The sequence below is a fragment of the Manduca sexta genome, chromosome 4 (assembly GCF_014839805.1).
Source record: "Manduca sexta isolate Smith_Timp_Sample1 chromosome 4, JHU_Msex_v1.0, whole genome shotgun sequence".
Lineage (NCBI taxonomy): Eukaryota > Metazoa > Arthropoda > Insecta > Lepidoptera > Sphingidae > Manduca > Manduca sexta.
In genome coordinates, this window is record NC_051118.1 from 3,644,520 (window position 1) to 3,663,157 (window position 18,638).

The 18,638-nt window shown below is 36.8% G+C and overlaps 3 protein-coding genes across 4 annotated transcripts; 2 read left to right on the forward strand and 1 right to left on the reverse strand.

Moving 5' to 3' along the window:
* Positions 1–7,335, forward strand: LOC115450326 (EARP and GARP complex-interacting protein 1). Of its 2 annotated transcripts, none has more exons than XM_037441277.1 (9): positions 1–328; positions 1,491–1,625; positions 2,310–2,456; positions 3,087–3,173; positions 4,320–4,505; positions 4,869–4,993; positions 5,546–5,647; positions 6,271–6,405; positions 7,045–7,335. In XM_037441277.1, the coding sequence occupies exons 1-9, from the start codon at positions 287–289 to the stop codon at positions 7,208–7,210; spliced, it is 1,125 nt and encodes a 374-aa protein (XP_037297174.1). In that variant the 5' UTR covers positions 1–286; the 3' UTR covers positions 7,211–7,335. The 2 variants fall into 2 exon arrangements, with proteins under 2 accessions (XP_037297174.1, XP_030034179.2); XM_030178319.2 differs by having other exon boundaries at positions 2–328; positions 7,023–7,328.
* A 1,878-nt stretch (positions 7,336–9,213) lies between these two features.
* LOC115450325 (RNA-binding protein pno1) lies at positions 9,214–11,782 on the reverse strand. Its single transcript, XM_030178318.2, has 3 exons — positions 11,426–11,782; positions 10,115–10,277; positions 9,214–9,578 (listed from the first exon to the last, which is right to left on the reverse strand). The coding sequence occupies exons 1-3, from the start codon at positions 11,659–11,661 to the stop codon at positions 9,234–9,236; spliced, it is 744 nt and encodes a 247-aa protein (XP_030034178.2). The 5' UTR covers positions 11,662–11,782; the 3' UTR covers positions 9,214–9,233.
* A 143-nt stretch (positions 11,783–11,925) lies between these two features.
* Positions 11,926–17,781, forward strand: LOC115450327 (NADH dehydrogenase [ubiquinone] 1 alpha subcomplex subunit 10, mitochondrial). The gene is made up of 5 exons (XM_030178320.2): positions 11,926–12,083; positions 12,158–12,893; positions 13,466–13,639; positions 14,589–14,804; positions 17,626–17,781. The coding sequence occupies exons 2-5, from the start codon at positions 12,189–12,191 to the stop codon at positions 17,728–17,730; spliced, it is 1,200 nt and encodes a 399-aa protein (XP_030034180.2). The 5' UTR covers positions 11,926–12,083; positions 12,158–12,188; the 3' UTR covers positions 17,731–17,781.
* The last annotated feature ends 857 nt before the right edge of the window (positions 17,782–18,638 follow it).

The following is an 18,638-nucleotide window of genomic DNA, read 5'->3' on the forward strand; positions in this document are numbered from 1 at the left end:
CAAATGTTTCAGGTTCAATAAAGGAATTCCTTTGAATACATAGTATTTAATTTATTTATACCCGTCTTCATGGATGCTATAATATGATGGCATATTTTAGATATATTCTGGAGTTGGGTTAGGCAGATTTTGGCAGATTTTTTGCCAGGGTCAGGCAGATTCGCGATTTTTGAGGTGGTCACCCTGGTCACTTTTCTTCTATGTCAGATGTCTTCTTTCTTTGCATGAGAACGTAAACAAAATATTTGTAAACGAGGAAAATAATATTTTTACTTACTTTATAGCAATGGAAGATGGAAATTCTATAATTTACGGACTGGAACATCAGGTACTTGGTTTATTTCAAATAAAGGAAGGCATCGTGTATTCAATTTCCTTCACGAAATATGCTTTCCAAATTTTTGTTAAAATAATATTTTCGAGGCAATATTATCATAGTAACCAATAGAACAAGTTTAATAAAATAATAAACTTAAAGCTGCAACGTCTTCCTTCCTGGTACGACTGGCAGAGAACTGTATTGTATTGTAACATCAGCCTAACTTTTGTGGTTAGATCATGTTATGGAGACTTAGGAATTTCTTGCTCGTTCAGCATAATCATTGCACTTAATTGGAAAATATTCTTTGACTTAATGTGGAATGGACTCGGTCCTGGATTTGTAAATAGGCCGCGGACTGTGGGCGGCATATTTCAGAGGACGCTCATTCGATTTAATTAATCATTCGTTTATTTAACTTTAGTGCCTTCTTTAATACAAATAAATGGATAATTATTCAGTATTTTAGAAACGTACATACATACTTAAACCTACCTATATAGGGCGGCAGAAATAAAGTGGCGTCCACTCATTAAAAATATAAATTTGGCACTGATTGAACTTGACATAATATTGATAAATTTCTCCCAATGTACACAAATGCATAGAATATCAAATTAATTTCTAAATGGAGTTTTTTTGGTAACCTGATTTTTAGTTTACTTTTGTTTTGTATCTGCTATTATCACTTGACATTGGCAAAATTACTGACAAATAAACAGTGGCAGCCATAATATAATAGAAAAAGAAGTGCAGAATTATTCATAATGTTCTATAACCAACTAAAGATAGACATAAGAAATACTGCAGAAACCATCATGATCCAATATGCTAAGAATTTATGTAAGCACTAGAAGTTAATGTAGCCATAGAGCAACATATTTATAGAAAATAAATAAAAACAATAAACCCATAGAATAGATAAAAAAAATATAATTGAATAACCCAAGCCAGGTACAGTCACCTACAGAAGTAGTTAAATGAGTTCAAGACTTTAAATTGCCTATATACATTTGTATCCATTACTTCTTTCTAAGAAAAAAATATTTCAAATAAACAGTGTGTATAGACAATTTGAAGTTTTGAATTTCTTCAGCTACTTTTGTAGTTGCTGTACAATATTAAAACAATAATTACACGAATACCACACATTAATAATTTGTATTTCCAGACCAGAGCCCTTTCACCACAATATGGAGAGAGTGATGCCATCAGGTTCCTCATTGGCACACAGAGCCTCAAGCCAAACTCCAACCAGGTGCATGTGGTGGAACTTGAAGAGGATACCGGAGCTTTGCACACTAAGGTAAAATATTTAATAAAAGGCTTGGAAACACCTGGAACAAGATACCCTATCGCACTAAGATAACTGCTCAGAGCCATCCCTGAAAGAATTTTACCTACCAATACACAGTACTACAATTTTTAGTAGTTAAATACTTTTATTTGGATTTTCTCTCCACTTCTACAGTGATGTGCGTGTACTAGCTTATATAATTAATCAGACTTTGTATACAACAGACTTTTTAAAAAAAATACAAAAGATTCAATGGACAATTGATGACAAAAAAATGCCCGGAGTTTCTTTCTGCCTTTCTTCTTCGGGTGGTCATCGTTTAGGCTAGTGAAAGGCTGGTAGGTTAGCTAGGTTAGGGCTTCTATCGTCATCACCAGTGTGGATCGCGTTGCGTTCCTCCCTTTATCTTTATTAAGATTATTTCTTTTTCCTGCCAGCCCGAGCTGGCTTCTTTGTTTACTCTTTAGACTTTAATTAATTTTATTTTATGTCCAATATAATTTGTCTTAAGTTTATATAAGCAACTTCATCTAAGTAATTATCAAATATTCTCATGTACCTTGACTTATCATAAGTGCAACTATGTTTGCCTATGTGATGAATAAAGCATTTTATTTTATTTATTTACTTATTTACCCAAAATAAACTCAAAAATGAACTCTAATACAATTAATATAATATCAATTTTAACAGGTTTACAAGCATGAAATAGGCGAGATATGGCATTTACGTTGCTCCCCACATGACGCCGCCCTGCTGCTCACGACGCACAACGCGTACGACGCCGCCACCTCGCAGTGCACCATGGGTGTCACTATCTTCAAGCTACCCACACTCCAGGTATGTACCCGTGGCTTTAATGACCTGAGTAAGCATATAGCATTGATTCCTAAAGTGGTCCAGGTGGTTCCCTAGGACCCCAGGGGGAACTCGATGATGTTTGCGTTACCAAAAAATGGGGATTCACAATTCATAAGCGGGCTCCACGAAAATTTATCTGGTTTTCAAAGTAAAGAACTAAAATTTTGGCTTGACTTTACCTATCAATGTAGGCAGACAATATTTTAAGGAGCAAAGCAACTGTTACATGTAAAAGCTAGCATATTCTAGGGTATATGATAGAAATCGAGCTGTGGGGATTCCACTGGAACAAGCAAATTTTTGAAAGTGGTCTATGAAAATAAAAGTTTGAGGACATCTGGCATATGGTAATAACCAGTTGTGGATCCTGTGGGAGAGCTAAAGGGATCAAGCCCCTGACAAAAACATCTGTGTCCAATCCTGACAAATTCCAAATGTGTGGTTAAAAATGAGTCAAGCTCATACTGAACCATTATCTTTTGTATACAACTGACATTAATACATAATTATAAACAAAGACACCTGATTATAAGTAAACTATTTGTTGCCAACCTTCAAGAAATTTAGATTTTATGTACTGTCACATTGGTATATATATATATTTTGCAGGTGATACCAAAAGACCTGGATGACCTGAGCGCAATACAGGGAAGGAATGCCGATGACATGGAAGCCCTTGTGACTATATCACCAGAAGTAAGTTTTAGATTACCAAACTTATTAAAAAATATAACAGGACTGCCTCGGTGGCGTAGTTGTACTGCATGCGCGGTTCGGCAGCACTTTAAGGTCCTAGATACGAATCCCGGGTCGGGTAAAGTGTATATGTGTGTATAGATTTATCTTTAAATACATATTAATAAATTTCACAGTAATCCTGACATTAATTTATTAAATAAAAACCACGTATACAATTATAAATATATCTATACTATTATATAAAGCTGAAGAGTTTGTTTGTTTGTTTGTTTGTTTGTTTGAACGCGCTAATCTCAGGAACTACCGGTCCAAACCGAAAAATTCTTTTTGCGTTGGATAGCCCTTTGTTCGTGGAGTGCTATAGGCTATATATCATCACGCTATACCCAATAGGAGCGGAGCAGTAATGGCTAATCTCAGGAAATACCGGTCCAAACTGAAAAATTCTTTTTGCGTTGGATAGCCCTTAGTTCGTGGAGTGCTATAGGCTATATATTATCACGCTATGACCAATAGGAGCGGAGCAGTAATGGCTAATCTCAGGAACTACCGGTTTCAACTGAAAAATTCGTTTTGTTTTGTTTAGCCCTTTATTTGTGGACCGCTATAAGCTATATATCATCACGCTATGACCAATAGGAGCGGAGCAGTAATGGCTAATCTCAGGAACTACCGGCTTTAACTGAAAAAATCTTTTTGTGTTGGATAGCCCTTTGTTCCTGGAGTGCTATAGGCTATATATCATCACGCTATGACCAATAGGAGCGGAGCAGTAATGAAACATGTTGCAAAAACGGGGAAACTTATAAGTTTTGAGAGCTTCCGTTGCCTGCGCTGCGTAAACGGTTAAAGTTATGCAACAATGATGTATAACGGGATTGTTCCACTTTAAAAGTTCTAAAAATATATTATAAAACAAAGTCCCCCGCTGCATCTGTCTGATTGAACGTGTTAAACTCAAAACTACCCAACGTATTAAGATGAAATTTGGTATGGAGACAGTTTGAGACCCTGGGAAGAACATAGGCTCCCGGGAAACTACTACATTTATAACGGAAAACTTTAGCCTGAAAAACTTTATAACGCGGGCGGAGCCGCGGGCAAAAGCTAGTATAATATATAAGTTATTAAATGGTGTTCCAGAAGCCCGAGGAAGAGATCCGTTGCGCGGAGTGGCACCCGACGGACGCGCGGCGCGTGGGCGTGGTGTGCGCGCGCCGCCTCAGCGTGCACGACGCGCTCGCCGGCGCCGAGCTGTGCGCCGCCGCGCCGCCCGGCCGCGCCGCGCTCACCGCCGGCAAGTGGAACCCGCACCAGGGACACGCGCAGGTACCCACTACCGACATCACTACCCTTCCTAACTAATAAAGTCTTCCTGACCAAAAACAGAACATCACTCCACGGCGTTTTATCGGAACTGGTTGAGAGACTAACTCATAACTGTCGCATTGGCCTCTTACTACCATAGATGCTGGGCCGTCCTTCGATATACGATTACTTCTGACCTCCTTATGAAGAAAGGCTATTCAAACTATAAATACTGCCTCTTGAATGAAATAAGTCAATGAGACCGTTACTTGACAATGTTCCAAGAAGAAAAATTTCGTTTTTTTTTTCGAAGACATTAACTGCAGATTTGTTAGTGATATGATTAATGATGTCAGAAAGTGATAATTTAACTATTTCCTTCAGTTCGCAGTGCTACAAGACATGCACATAAAATGCTACGACACTCGCACGGATTGCTCCAAGCCCTCGTGGAGCATCGACAACGCGCATAGACAACTCGTCAGAGACATAGACTTTAATCCTAACAGGTAATTGTAATTTAAACATCAACCCATTTCCACGATCATTTCATTATGCTAATGCTAGCAATGTCTTTCAGTACAACTGTGGCCACATTGTTGCTTAGCAGAAATAAACAAATCACAAAACTAATACAAGTTAGTTACTACATACTGATAGGTGACTAATAGGTAATAACACAATAGACTAATAGGTGAATACTTGAATTACTGATAAAAATCCTATACTTCGCTCTCTTAATAATATAACGACCTATTCCAAAATTGTTAATTTGTGGGAGGCGTCCAAAAACTAATTTCTGTTTGCTCTTTTTTATTTTTCCTTCTTTTCATGCTATAAGTTTCATTTTTGACTTATCTTAACAATTTCAATTTTATAGCAACTTAAAAAAAGGACGCAAACAGAAATGATTTTTGACGATTCCCAAAAATTAATAATGTTTTATTAGGAGAGTGACTTATCTTAGTCTAAAGTGTCATTCAATACAAATATTTATTTTATAAATAAAAGAAAAGATAACAATACATATAGATACATTTAGGATTTTAAAATAATTATAGACAGTTCCACTTGGCGAGCGCTGGCGATGACGCGGCGCTCAACATTTGGGACTACAGGAACACCAAGGAGGCTATTTTCAGCAGAACTGATCACTCACACTGGTAAGTTGTTTTTTTTTATCGCTTGGAATGACGAGAACTTGCCGTTCGCCTGATGGTAAGCGATAAGACAGCCCATAAACAGTAGAAACACCATTCAAGACCTTAAATTATAAAGTATTGTTTGGTATTCCACTGTACTCGCCATACTGAGACATGAAATGTTAAGTCTTATTATGTCGAGTAGTTACACTGGCTACAATGTCCTTCAAACCGGAACACAACGGTGACTACACACTGTTGCTTGGCGGCAGAAATAGATATTGCGGTGGTACCTACACAGGCTGACTCTCACATATGAAACCTTCCACCAGTATTAAACTATTTTTTCAATAATTTCTTTTTTAATTTAAAATTTTAAGATGCGTTCTGACACTGTATAGTTTGTTCTAAGATACAAGTGTATTGAGTATACCATTTCATGTCACGAAACACTTAATGATATGATCAGTATACAGGTGTTAAAACAATAATACTATACACTGACCTCACAAATATTATCTGTAATGAAACATACTGTATAATTTAAATGTATGTACTGATCCAAAAAGGGTATATTTTGTTATACATGTAATGTTTTAAGGTACTTTAGGGTTCTAAATATAAAATGCTCCATTGTTATTCAGGGTGTGGACAGTGCGTTACAACACGTACCACGAGCAGTTGTTACTAACAGGCAGCTCCGACGCACGCGCCTTGCTAACAGCCGCTGCTAGCGTGTGCCGTGACCTCGACGATGAGGGAGAGAGGCTCAGCAAAGTGTAAGTACTACAAGTTGAGGGTAGTTAGTAATGGCATTAGTAGTGGCATATTAACAGCAAATGGTAGAATTCCAAGAAGTCAAGTCAGATAGATTACTTCAGTTCATATTCATAGTCGACACAGACAAGTGCAATTTTGGTCCAACAGATGATAATTTCATTAATGTTTTTTGTACATTCCTGTTTACTTATATAGGTAGGAACAACCACCTACAGACTTCACACCATTCTGCTCAATTTATCTTAAAGTTTTAGCTTTTATGCTTCTATAAAATCCTAGCTCTATACTCCGAAAAACATTCCTGAAATATTCTTACAAAATTTACCATTATAATAAATACATCCAGTGTTATTACAGAAAATATTTTAGACACAGTTTAAACAAGTGCTTAGCTAAACAGTGTCTAATTCTAAACACCATGTCTGAAGTTTGAGTTGAACAATGTTTTGAAATGCAGGGAGACAAGACTTTGTCTCCCTGCATTTCAAAACATTGTTTACCTAAACACCTGTCAACCTAGTCTGAATCTAACCAATGCTCAAACATGAATTTGTAATAGTTTTTTTTGTCACATGTTCTTCGCGTGTTTAACTTTTTTCTAATAACACTGATCCAGTCTAGAGGATGGTGTGCTGCAATCCTACGAGCAGCACGAGGACTCTGTGTACTGCGCGGAGTGGAGCGCCGCGGAGCCGTGGACCTTCGCATCGCTCAGCTACGACGCGAGGCTCGTGCTCTCACGAGTGCCGAAACATTTCAAGTACAAAATACTGTTGTGAAATCTTCGAGCTTGTATCAAAGTAGGAACAAATATCTAATCTCCACTAGCTGAGTTTAAATTTATTATCTACTAGCTTTTGCTCGCGGCTCCGCCCGCGTTATAAAGTTTTTCAGGCTAAAGTTTTCCATTATAAAAGTAGTAGTTTCCCGGGAGCCTATGTTCTTCCCAGTGTTTCAAACTGTCTCCATACCAAATTTCATCTTAATACGTTGGGTAGTTTTTGAGTTTAAGACGTTCAGGCAGACGGATGCAGCGGGGGACTTTGTTTTATAATATATTTTTTTAGAACTTTTTAAGAGGAACAATCCCGTCATACATCATTGTTGCATAACTTTAACCGATTACGCAGCGCACGCAACGGAAGCTCTCAAAACTAATAAATTGTCCCCGTATTTGCAACATGTTTCATTACTGCTCCGCTCCTATTGGTCATAGCGTGATGATATACAGCCTATAGCACCCCACAAATAAAGGGCTATCCAACACAAAAAGACTTTTTCAGTTCAAACCGGTAGTTCCTGAGATTAGCCATTACTGCTCCGCTCCTATTGGTCATAGCGTGATGATATATAGCTAATAGCGGTCCACAAATAAAGGGCTATCCAACACAAAACGATTTTTTCAATTGAAACCGGTAGTTCCTGAGATTAGCCATTACTTCTCCGCTCCTTAGTCATAGCGTGATGATATATGACTTTGAGCACTCCACAAACAAAGGACTATTCAACCCAAAAAGAATTTTTCAGTTCGAATCGGTAGTTCCTGAAATTAGCCATTACTGCTCTGCTCTTATTGAATATAGCGTGATGATATATAGCCTATAGCACTCCACGAACAAAGGGCTATCGAACGCAAAAAGAATTTTTCAGTTTGGACCGGTATTTCCTGAGATTAGCCATTAATGCTCCGCTCCTATTGGGTATAGCGTGATGATATATAGCCTATAGCACTCCACGAACAAAGGGCTATCCAACGCAAAAAGAATTTTTCGGTTTGGACTGGTAGTTCCTGAGATTAGCGCGTTCAAACAAACATAGGAGTGCTATAGGCTATATATCATCACGCTACGACGAATAGGAGCGGAGCAGTAATGAAACATGTTGCAAAAACGGAAAATCTTTATTAGTTTTGAGAGCTTCCGTTGCGTGCGCTGCGTAAACGGTTAAAGTTATGCAACAATGATATATGACGGGATGGTGCCGCTTATAAAGTTCCACAAAAATATATTATAAAACAAAGTCCCCTGCTGCATCTGTCTGCCTGATCGTGTTAAACTCAAAAACTACCCAACGTATTAAGATGAAATTTGGTATGGAGACAGTTTGAGACCCTGGGAAGAACATAGGCTCCCAGGAAAATATATAGCGTGTCGTTTATAACGGAAAACTTTAAAACGCGGGCGGACCCGCGGGCAAAAGCTATTTAAGTGTAATTTGGATGAGCAAGGAAACTTGCAGAAATCAACTTCAGCAAACAAATTTTTGACATGTAAATCAGGAATATTTGCATCATCAACTGAACTTTGTTGTTGTTTGGAGGGGATTGATCTGCCTTTATTTATGTTATTATCTTTGTATGTATATTTATAACATTCCTTGTATATAAATTAAGTAATAAAAATATTTAAAGAATATTTTAATTTCACTTCTAATCGGTCATTTGGAGTGTAGTCATGCCAGCTCTTGCCAAGGTCCCATATACAAAATAAAAAACAAAATAATGTGTAATGTCTGGGCTAAAGAATACTGCCGTGCTAAGCTCAACAGCAGTCACTCAAAAAAAAACAAAATCTTGATTTTTATGGTGTTGATAGCTTAAAGAAATGCCCATCCAATGACCTTTCCTAAATAACGATTTCTTGTTTAGAACTTGTTAAAAAAAACCTTAAAAGAGTTTTTCCTATCTCAGTTTTACTTAAAAAACTATAAAACTATATTTACAAAACATTGACTATCTCGTAATAAGGTTTGCCTGACATAACACTTTTGCGCATAGCACCGGAAAATAATCCATAATAAAACAAACATTATAAATATATTATTTATTCTACATCCTCTCAGCAACCCTATTAGCTACATTTCTCAGATTACCATACACTTTAGAAGGCGGAGATCCCATAATCAAGTTGCAAATCGCTCGACGAGCCAACGCTATATTCTGATAACTGCCCAATATATGTATTTTAGAGTCTGCAAGCACTATTCTTGTTTTTGTTACATTCTCAATTGTGAATTTCGTTCGGCCAGCCTTTCCTGCGAGCCTGCCTATAGCTCTACTTAAATGATCTCCATTAAGAGTCTTAACGTCTTTAACTTCAAAGGATTCTACAAATAAATCATCCAATCTGAGCAGTGCTAATGCATCTTCAACCTCAAATCCGTAAACGAAAGCCTGAGAACAATACATTATTATTAATATTCATTTGAATTAACTAAAGTAAAATGTTATGACTTCCAGAAGTTCCTAGCAGCCACAGTTTGGTATAGCACCGGTTCATAAATAGCCAAGAACTAATGAAAATTCTATACATACTTTATAAACTATCTTAGTATGATATTAAATGTTATGTATCATTAGCTCTTAGCCTATCCCCTGCCAATACTATGAATGTGGAAATTTGTAATGTCGTTTGAACAAGCAACTGAACTAAACTTTTTTTTTTTTAAGTAATAATTAAAATTAACATTTTATTTAATTAAAGCAAAGTATTCACAATTATTTGAATGACTATTCTTATAAGGTTAGCACAGGGTTTACATATCTTGGGAAAAGTTCTTTTAGTTTCAGTGAAATTCTTAAGTGATAAGCCACATAGGAAAGCCCAGCAGATTTCACATAAACTGCAGGCTGACGGTCAAGTATACACATTTGTGAGAAGAAAATTAAAGAACTTCGGAATGGATTTATAAAACATAAATCCCTGTTACCTTTACAAAATCAGCAGCTTTCTGTAAGTTGGCAATATCTTTTGTTTCTGGACCAACTTTAATCTCAACATTCCTTGTTTTTGTGTTGAAACGCACTTGTAGCAGCAGATGTTCTACTATTGGAGTGAAGATCTTCAGCCAGCTTTCTTTTAGTGGGGTGTATCTGTAATAAAAACATTAAAAGTCTCAGGAATTTGGCTCGCAACCTAAAGTAAATCACATGTAAAGTTGGTGTCCTGGTTGCCCCTCTGCCTACCCCTTATGGGGATAGAGGATTCATGTGTTTGTTTAGTTTTGTGATTCTTAATCTAATTATTACATGCATTTAACAAAAATATTTTGAGAAAAAATACTAAAACAAATTAAACAATAATCAATTTTAATTCCCTGTGGTATTTGTTTTGATTTTATCATTGCTTTATAATATACAGTCGAATCCGTTTATAATGACATCGAAAGGAATTGACAAACACGTCATAATAAGCGGACGTCATACAAAGCGTTTTGTGAAAAAAAAACATTTTTATGTAAATGGTATGCATGTATTTAAGTACTTTAATAGAGAAACATAGTAACTTATAAAATGTATGTATGTATGTATGTACATAAAAGTTGTATTTTTTTAATGTAAGTAATCTGTAATTTTTGTCTGCTTTTGTTTTTTTATTTTATTGTAAAAACAGTCTCTAATACTATTATGTATAGAAGACATCGCTATGGTCAAATTATCGTTTTCAATATTGCTATGAACAAATCAGGATAATAATTGTGCAGCTTTTAATGCCTCTTCTGCGGTAGGTAATGGTTCTTCCTCGACTTCTTCTTCCCCATCACTGAGATTCAAAAATAAAAAACGAGCCACGTGCGAACGTCGTCGGGCATCAACGAACATTACCGAAGGCGTAAAGAATCATGTCGGTCATTATAACCGGACATAATTTATTAAAAGGGGTCACAATAAGCGACATGTCACTGTAAGGGAAGTCATTATATCCGACTTTTTTATAAAGAATCTTATATGAAAACCAAACTTCGTAGTGTAATTACGTCATAATAAGAGGTTGGTCAATATAGGCAGAGTCATAATAAACGGATTATACTGTAATTTATTTATATTTCCTTTTTCTACAATGTTTATATGCACACAGAAAAACATTATGCTGGTTGCATACTTCTCGTATTTTGGAAATATTATCTTTGGTTACGAACAAATGAAAAATATAACATAAGCTTTACGATATTAATTTCGCTCTAAGTTTATGTGAAATAGCGTTATTACGCCTTCATGTTTATATTTTGAGGTTATTATACCTGTGTGCTGGAACTGGAACTTTCCTCATATTTTCTTTACTTTCATTGGGCTCAAGTCCTTTCTTTGGCCTTTTAGCTCGTAATCTACGACTTTTTACCTTTTCTTTTTGTTTATTACCGTCATCTACTTCCATTCCATTCCCAGAATATGGTTCAGCTTTGCGCTTGATATTTTTTAATTTTACGGGGTTTTTTGCTGGCAAAAACTCATCAACCTGAATATTTTCCGTCTCCATTTTTTGTGTTATGTTTTATACGCCACTGAAAATCACTAATAATAACCAAATTGGGTTACTTTTGTTGCAAAATAAAGTCTCACATGGCCATCGTCTGACAGCATAGACTAAAAGGAAATGTCAAATTGACAGATACAGCTGTTGACTTGTCTATATCGTCGCGTTCATATTTGCAAAACTATCTTCAAAGAATAATTTTAATATTACCAAAATTATCCATAAATACATGTGTTATATCTTTTTATATTACATTAGAAATATTCGTAGGAGTCAAGTTAATGAAAGTTGAAGTTGAAAAATTAATGGAATATATATAAAATAAACTGAAGAAAAATTTTAAAAAAAATTTAATATGAACGTGACTAAAGAATGGTTATGTCACAAAGTCGACTTTGTGAATTTTGTTAATATGTTGATTTGAGGTAAGAAAAATGCTATAAATTCGGTATTATCCAGTAAAATCATACAAAAAACTAAACTTTGTCTGTTCCTGCAGGTATCGACTTAGTAAGATACCTCAAGTCGCCATGGCCAGCCTAATAAGAACCGCTATTGTGAAGGTGATCACCCCCGGCCAGGGGGTTAAGATCGCTGGTTGTGTCTTCGTCCAGAACCGAAACATCTCTGGTAAAACCCTACGAGAGTCCATGGGACCGCAGCCCCCCAAGCCAGCGCCTTTCGACTATGTCAACAAAGATTATTCATGGTTACGCAGTTTGTTCGACCGTACCACGCACAGGTTCGATGATAACACTAAGGTAGTTGTGGTTGAAGGCCCCATAGCCTCCGGCAAAACCCAGTTCGCGGCCGCCCTCGCCGAGGACCTTGGTATGAAGCATTTCCCTGAAGCTACCATGGATGTACATTACATCAGGCCAAACGGCTGCGATCTAAGGATGTTCGACAATCAAATCCCTGAAGATACGCGAACGTTCGACCACGTAAACTTCAACCTTACCCCAGACCACCGCTTGGCAGCCAATTTCCAGATTATGATGTATACTGCTCGTTACAGCCAATATATTGATGCACTGGTGCATTTACTGAACACTGGACAGGGTGTAGTTTTGGAGAGGTCTCCATACTCCGACTTTGTGTTTCTGGAGGCGATGTATGCTTGCAACTACATTAGCAAGGGGGCCAGATCGGTATATTATGAACTCAGGGGTAACACCATTGAGGAACTCATGCGCCCCCACCTTGTAGTCTATCTTGATGTGCCAGTTGACAAGGTATTTATGACAAACACACAGTCACACCTTTTCTCCCAAAGGGGTAGGCAGGGGCTTAACTGGTCCATCCACTTTCCACCAAGTGTTTTCTTTCTATGTATTAGAGAGGGGGGTGAGCCATATTACACATAAATTCCAGACTCGGGGCTGATACTGAGAGAAAAACCTAATATTACTTTCTGACCCAGGAATCAAATCTGAGGCCTAAGCACTGTAGTTGTAACATTTTTTTTTTTAACTGCACCTGATTAAAAAAACTATGGCAAAGTAACTCAACTGCACCTGATTGTAAGCAAATTGGGATCCAGACAATGTGTAGACTGACAAAACATGTTTATCTAGCCTGTCAACACATTTACGCTGATTACTGTTTGAAACCAGATTTTGGAATACAAAACACAAAGGCCGCTATTGTGAATTCAACAATTTATGCAGTGTCATTGTAAAATGCGCAATGTTCAAATTTTTATCGAAGTCCTTATATAGCTCACCTGGTGCCTTATGCGGCAAATTTAATTAAAAGCTACCTAAGCCACAATTTCGTTCTATTTGACAAATACAAATGTCTCCAGGTCCAAGAATCGATCAAGCGCCGGGCTCTGAAGCATGAGGTGACTGGAAAAGCACTCAGTCCCAAATTCCTAACAGAGGTGGAGAGGCAGTACAAGACCAAGTATCTGAGGGATATCGCCACGCACGCCGAGCTCCTCGTCTACGACTGGACTGGTGGTGGTGAAGTTGAAGTGGTTAGTCTTTTGATTAATTCTTACGGATGTGAATAGAAATATTTTGGATATAAAGTATACACTAGTTGGGTGTGGAAAGGACTGCCGAGACGAATGTCCGCAGGTTCTAATCCCAAGGGCACACACCTCTGACTTTTCTAAAAAATCATGTGTGTATTCTTTATGAATTTATCTTTCACTTTAACGGTGAAGGAAAACATCGTGGGGAAACCTGCACATCTGAGAAGTTCTCTATAGGAATTTCGAAGGTGTGTGAAGTCTACCAATCCGCACTAGGCCAGCATGGTGGACTAAGGCCTCTCAGTAGTAGAGGAGGCCCGTGCTCAGCAGTGGGCAAGTATATAATACAGCGCTGATATTATTATATTATTATTATTAGGAATAAAAAATACAGATTGCTGTTTTTACAGAATAATTTTGACATTGCGTTAAATAAAACAACATAGGTATTCATCTTTACCTCATCTGACATTCTGCCACAAAACATTAATGAATAATTAATACTTTCCTGTTGTATTTTTCTGATATTTCGATGCTTTGGTAGTTTCTAATATGGCGATGGTGTAAGTGCATTTTTGACAGAAAGTATGATGTTACCTCTGCTACGTAGAGATATTATGGCGTTAACATTACTTTTTATTGATATTTAGTTTATTTAAACCTCACACCTTAATTCATATGTACGATTGAAATAACTTATTGGATTGTTACTTTCAAGAACATAAATGACTCTGAATTTCATAACAAAGAATGCAAGCCAATTTATTTAATTTTATAAGATAAAAAATAGCGACTTATTTTATCATAACATTAAAAATAACAAACCTATTTTTTTTTTATAATACTGCATCTTTAAAACCCTAGAATTACATGTTTTTACTGACTTCCGACATAAGGAGAAGGTTCTCAATTCGTCAGTTTTTTTACTATATAAATATTATGATTCCAGGTCGTCGAAGACATCGAGCGTCTGAACTTCGACCAGTACACCGAGCGCGAGGAGCCCAAGATGAAGGATTGGCGCCTCCCCCGCGAGATAGACTGGGCCGACCAGCGCATGCTGTACACCAACAACAAGTTCTTCCTCATGAACCTGTTCGGCATCCCGGTGCTTGATGTGCCAGAATTGATTACTAGCGCTGAGGACGCGTATGAGAGGGAAAAGGTGAGATTGCCATTTTTTTTTATTCGGTATTACTGATATGACCCCACTGCACCTGCTGGCATGTGGAGTGGGTTATCACATACATCTTATGTTATAACATAAGATGTTGTATTGTTTTGTCACTTCGTATTATGTTTTATCCTTTTTGTCTGTTTTAAGGTGGTAGCTCAAGGTCCATTTTCATACATTTTGTTTCGGCTTTAATCTGGGTAACTAAACAAGTATTGGCAAGTAAAGAATTTAAATTCACGTCTAGTTGGTGATTAGTTCTCGCAGTTGAAGAAAAACGTAAAAATAATTAATAATCATGGATATTTCGGCCTTTAAAATTTAATATGACGAAATTTTAAAGGCAGAAATATCCATGATTATTAATTATTTTTACATTTTTCTTCAACTGCGAGAACTAATCACTAACTAGACGTGAATTTAAATTCTTTACTTGCCAATACTTGTTTAGTTACCCAGATTAAAGCCGAAACAAAATGTATGAAAATGGACCTTGAGCTACCACCTTAAGTTGCTATACTTATACAGGATGTTTTTTCAAAGAGTATCCATATTTTATTATTACATTCCAAATATATATAATGACTAATATAAAATGAATAATATTTAAAATTAAGTATAATTAACAAGTTATTTACATTTCAAAATATCTCAAATAGTGTTCGATTTATGGTCAATGTTTATACGTTTGTACGCGCGATCATTGATAACAATCATACAACCATACACATAAGCCAATGTGAACATGTGTTAATTTGCCGACGAAACGTAAACCGATCCTTGCCTCCTTAGCGAAGCGACGCGGGCACACAGTCTGATAATGATTATTACCTACACATAGCAGATAGTTCTGTACTTTTACCGGTTTTAGGACCGTCATAATAAATAAAAACTAAAATACTATTTTAACATTTTAAAATCGCAAACCACTGTTAGTCTTTATTATGGCGTATTTAAAAAATTGGAATCAACTATTAACCTTCAACAATACGGGTGGAACCCTGAAGAATTCAGTAACATCCACACGTAATACTCGCTAACACCGCATTGTTTAGCTGCCTCATTGGCACGAGGGTCCCGCAAGAAAAACTCGATTACCGCGTTTTCGATGACCGGGCGTATCACGGCATGTCCTCCTTGATCAGCTTTATAAGAGGGTGTACTGAACTGCCCAAACTCCAATAACCTTTGGTTGGCTTCCAAATTCGTTCTTTGATTGGGTGCGCGGGAGATAAGTACTTACTCCATTGTCTTTGAAGACGCTATAATGTTTTATGTTCATAACTTTCCCAACTTAAAATTTAGCACTGTATCATCCCATAATATTCACGGATTGAGTAACTGACTTTAGTTTGTTGAGCCATTAATAACAATTATGACAAATTTGGCAAAATACAAAAAATTAAAAAAACACGGACATACGTAATTAGGTCACGGTCAACACTGGCGAGCGGGAGAGCAGAGAGATGGCGGCGGCGGACCGCGCGGGCGGAGGGGCAGGAGGCCTCACGGGTTTTGTAGGTAGATAGGGAAGATCGCAATCGGCGCGGGCGCCTGCACCGGCCGAAGTGCCTGGGCGGCGGGCGGCGGGCGGCGGGACGGCGGTACGGTGCGGCCCAAGCGTTAGATGTTTTCGAGCCTTTCTTATCGTATGTTTTGAATGTGTGCGTGCGTAGGTCAAAATTAGGTATTACTATGAATGTTTATGAATGGCTTGTAGTACTATTAATAAACACCTTTCGTATTGTCTGTGTGTTCTGTTTTTTAGGGACAATAAGTCGGAATTTTATGAAAAAAGAAATATTGTTTTTTATTTCATGAATCGTATATACTACCGATTCTGAACCACCTGTAAAAATTTGGCTACACTTTCAAAAAACACCCTGTATATCTAAATAATATTAGCTACAAATATTGTTATTTTTGCCGCTGTACTAATATATAAATTTGCATGCTGTGGTCTCTTATAATTGAAGAGGCACGTCACATTGTTAATTGTACAAATACTACGATATTGTATTTATTATATGCCGTGTATCCTTCGTTGGAGGTTCTTAAATAAATAAATAAATAGGCCACTATGGCAAGTTAAACCACTAGTCTAGCAAATTACTAGACAAAAGATGTTAGAGTGAAGCGATTTTGAGACAAAATCTATGGGACCAACCAAATCGTAATGTAACAAACATAACAAAAAAATATAGGTTGAATTGATAACTTCCATTTTTTAGAGCAAAAAAGTTATTCACGCGTGCAAAGCCGCGAGCAAAAGCTAGTTACTATTTCTTTTTTTATTGCTTTCAATGACGAGACGAGCTTGCCGTTCACCTGATGGTAAGCGATACGTCCGCCCACAAACAGTAGAAACACCATCCAACATCTGGAATTACAAAGTATTATTTGGTATTGCACTGCGCTCGCCATCCTGGGACATGAGATGTTAAATCTTATTATGTTCAGTAGTTACACTGGCTGCAATGCCCTTCAAACCGAGAAACAACAGTAACTACACTCAGCTACTTGACTGCAGAAATAGACATTGCAGTGGTACCTACCCAGGCGGACTCTCACATATGAGAGACCCACCACCAGTTACTACACTACACTACAATTATTTCGGCCTGTAACATACTATTTGATTGACTTGACCTAGCGAACAATATGTTGCATTTTATATTATCGGCTATTTATTGTTACTGTCTCATAACAAACGGCCCAAGCGTTTTAAAACATGAACAATATTAAAAACTATTTATGTATTATGGTTTTGATAATTATAATATTGATATTATGATATTATTTATATTTTCAGGTTATTAGTGCTCACCCAGCCTTCCACTACTTAGAAGGTTACTCCAAGGATGATTCGGGCCTGCTCACCAAGAACAAGTTGCCCAAATACACAGAGTATATATAGATGTGAATGATGGAAGTAGTGTGGTTAATTTAAATAAATTGTAAATGTTGATTTTATGTTTTTATTTAATCCCTTTCTAGTATATTAGTCAGTCGCGAAGAAGTCTGACTTTTTGTAGATTTTAATTATGATTAGAACGATTTTCAAACCGCATTCTTGCATATTAGTACATATGTGTAGCGTCGGGTTCCTTTTCGTATTTCGCCACTGGTATTAGCCTGTATCATGCTAGGAACGACGTATTGCTGCCAATGGCGTAACAATTATTACTTTTGTTAAGTATGTTGACTCAAACTGAAGATCATTATCCGCTATTTTCAATAAACGATCCCGATCACTTGTTTTCTATCTATCTGAAAAATGGACCAATCGGAACAAAGTGTTTTTGACATGCCTACAAATGAGTTATATTGATTGGTTCATCGGAATCGGATCGAAGTTTGAGATTGCGATCGATTATTAAAATCTCAACAAAATTCTGAACAAAAACTTATCCAGCATTTTATGTGCATCTAAAACAATTTTAAAATTAAACCATGTTAGACTAGAAGTTAGCACATGAAACATCATACTCCTAGCGCTCAATGTCTAACTTTACGACGACACCTAGCCTGCAAGTCTAGGTTTGATAGCTTTAGACTCCTTTAGATTTATACTGGTACCTAATCTAGACTGTGTAAGGATTCTTACTCTATCTTTTATATGCTTTTAGAAATTCAAATCAACCAGACCTGTATAAAGTTTAATATTTTAACAAATTACGCATTCTTTGTCCATGTTCGCACCTAACCTAACCTGACATAAAGTCTCATTCTAAAATTTTATGCGTTAATGGTATTAATTCAAACCTAACCTAACTTGACATAAAGTATCATTCTCGAATTTTATGCATTAATGGTACAAATTCA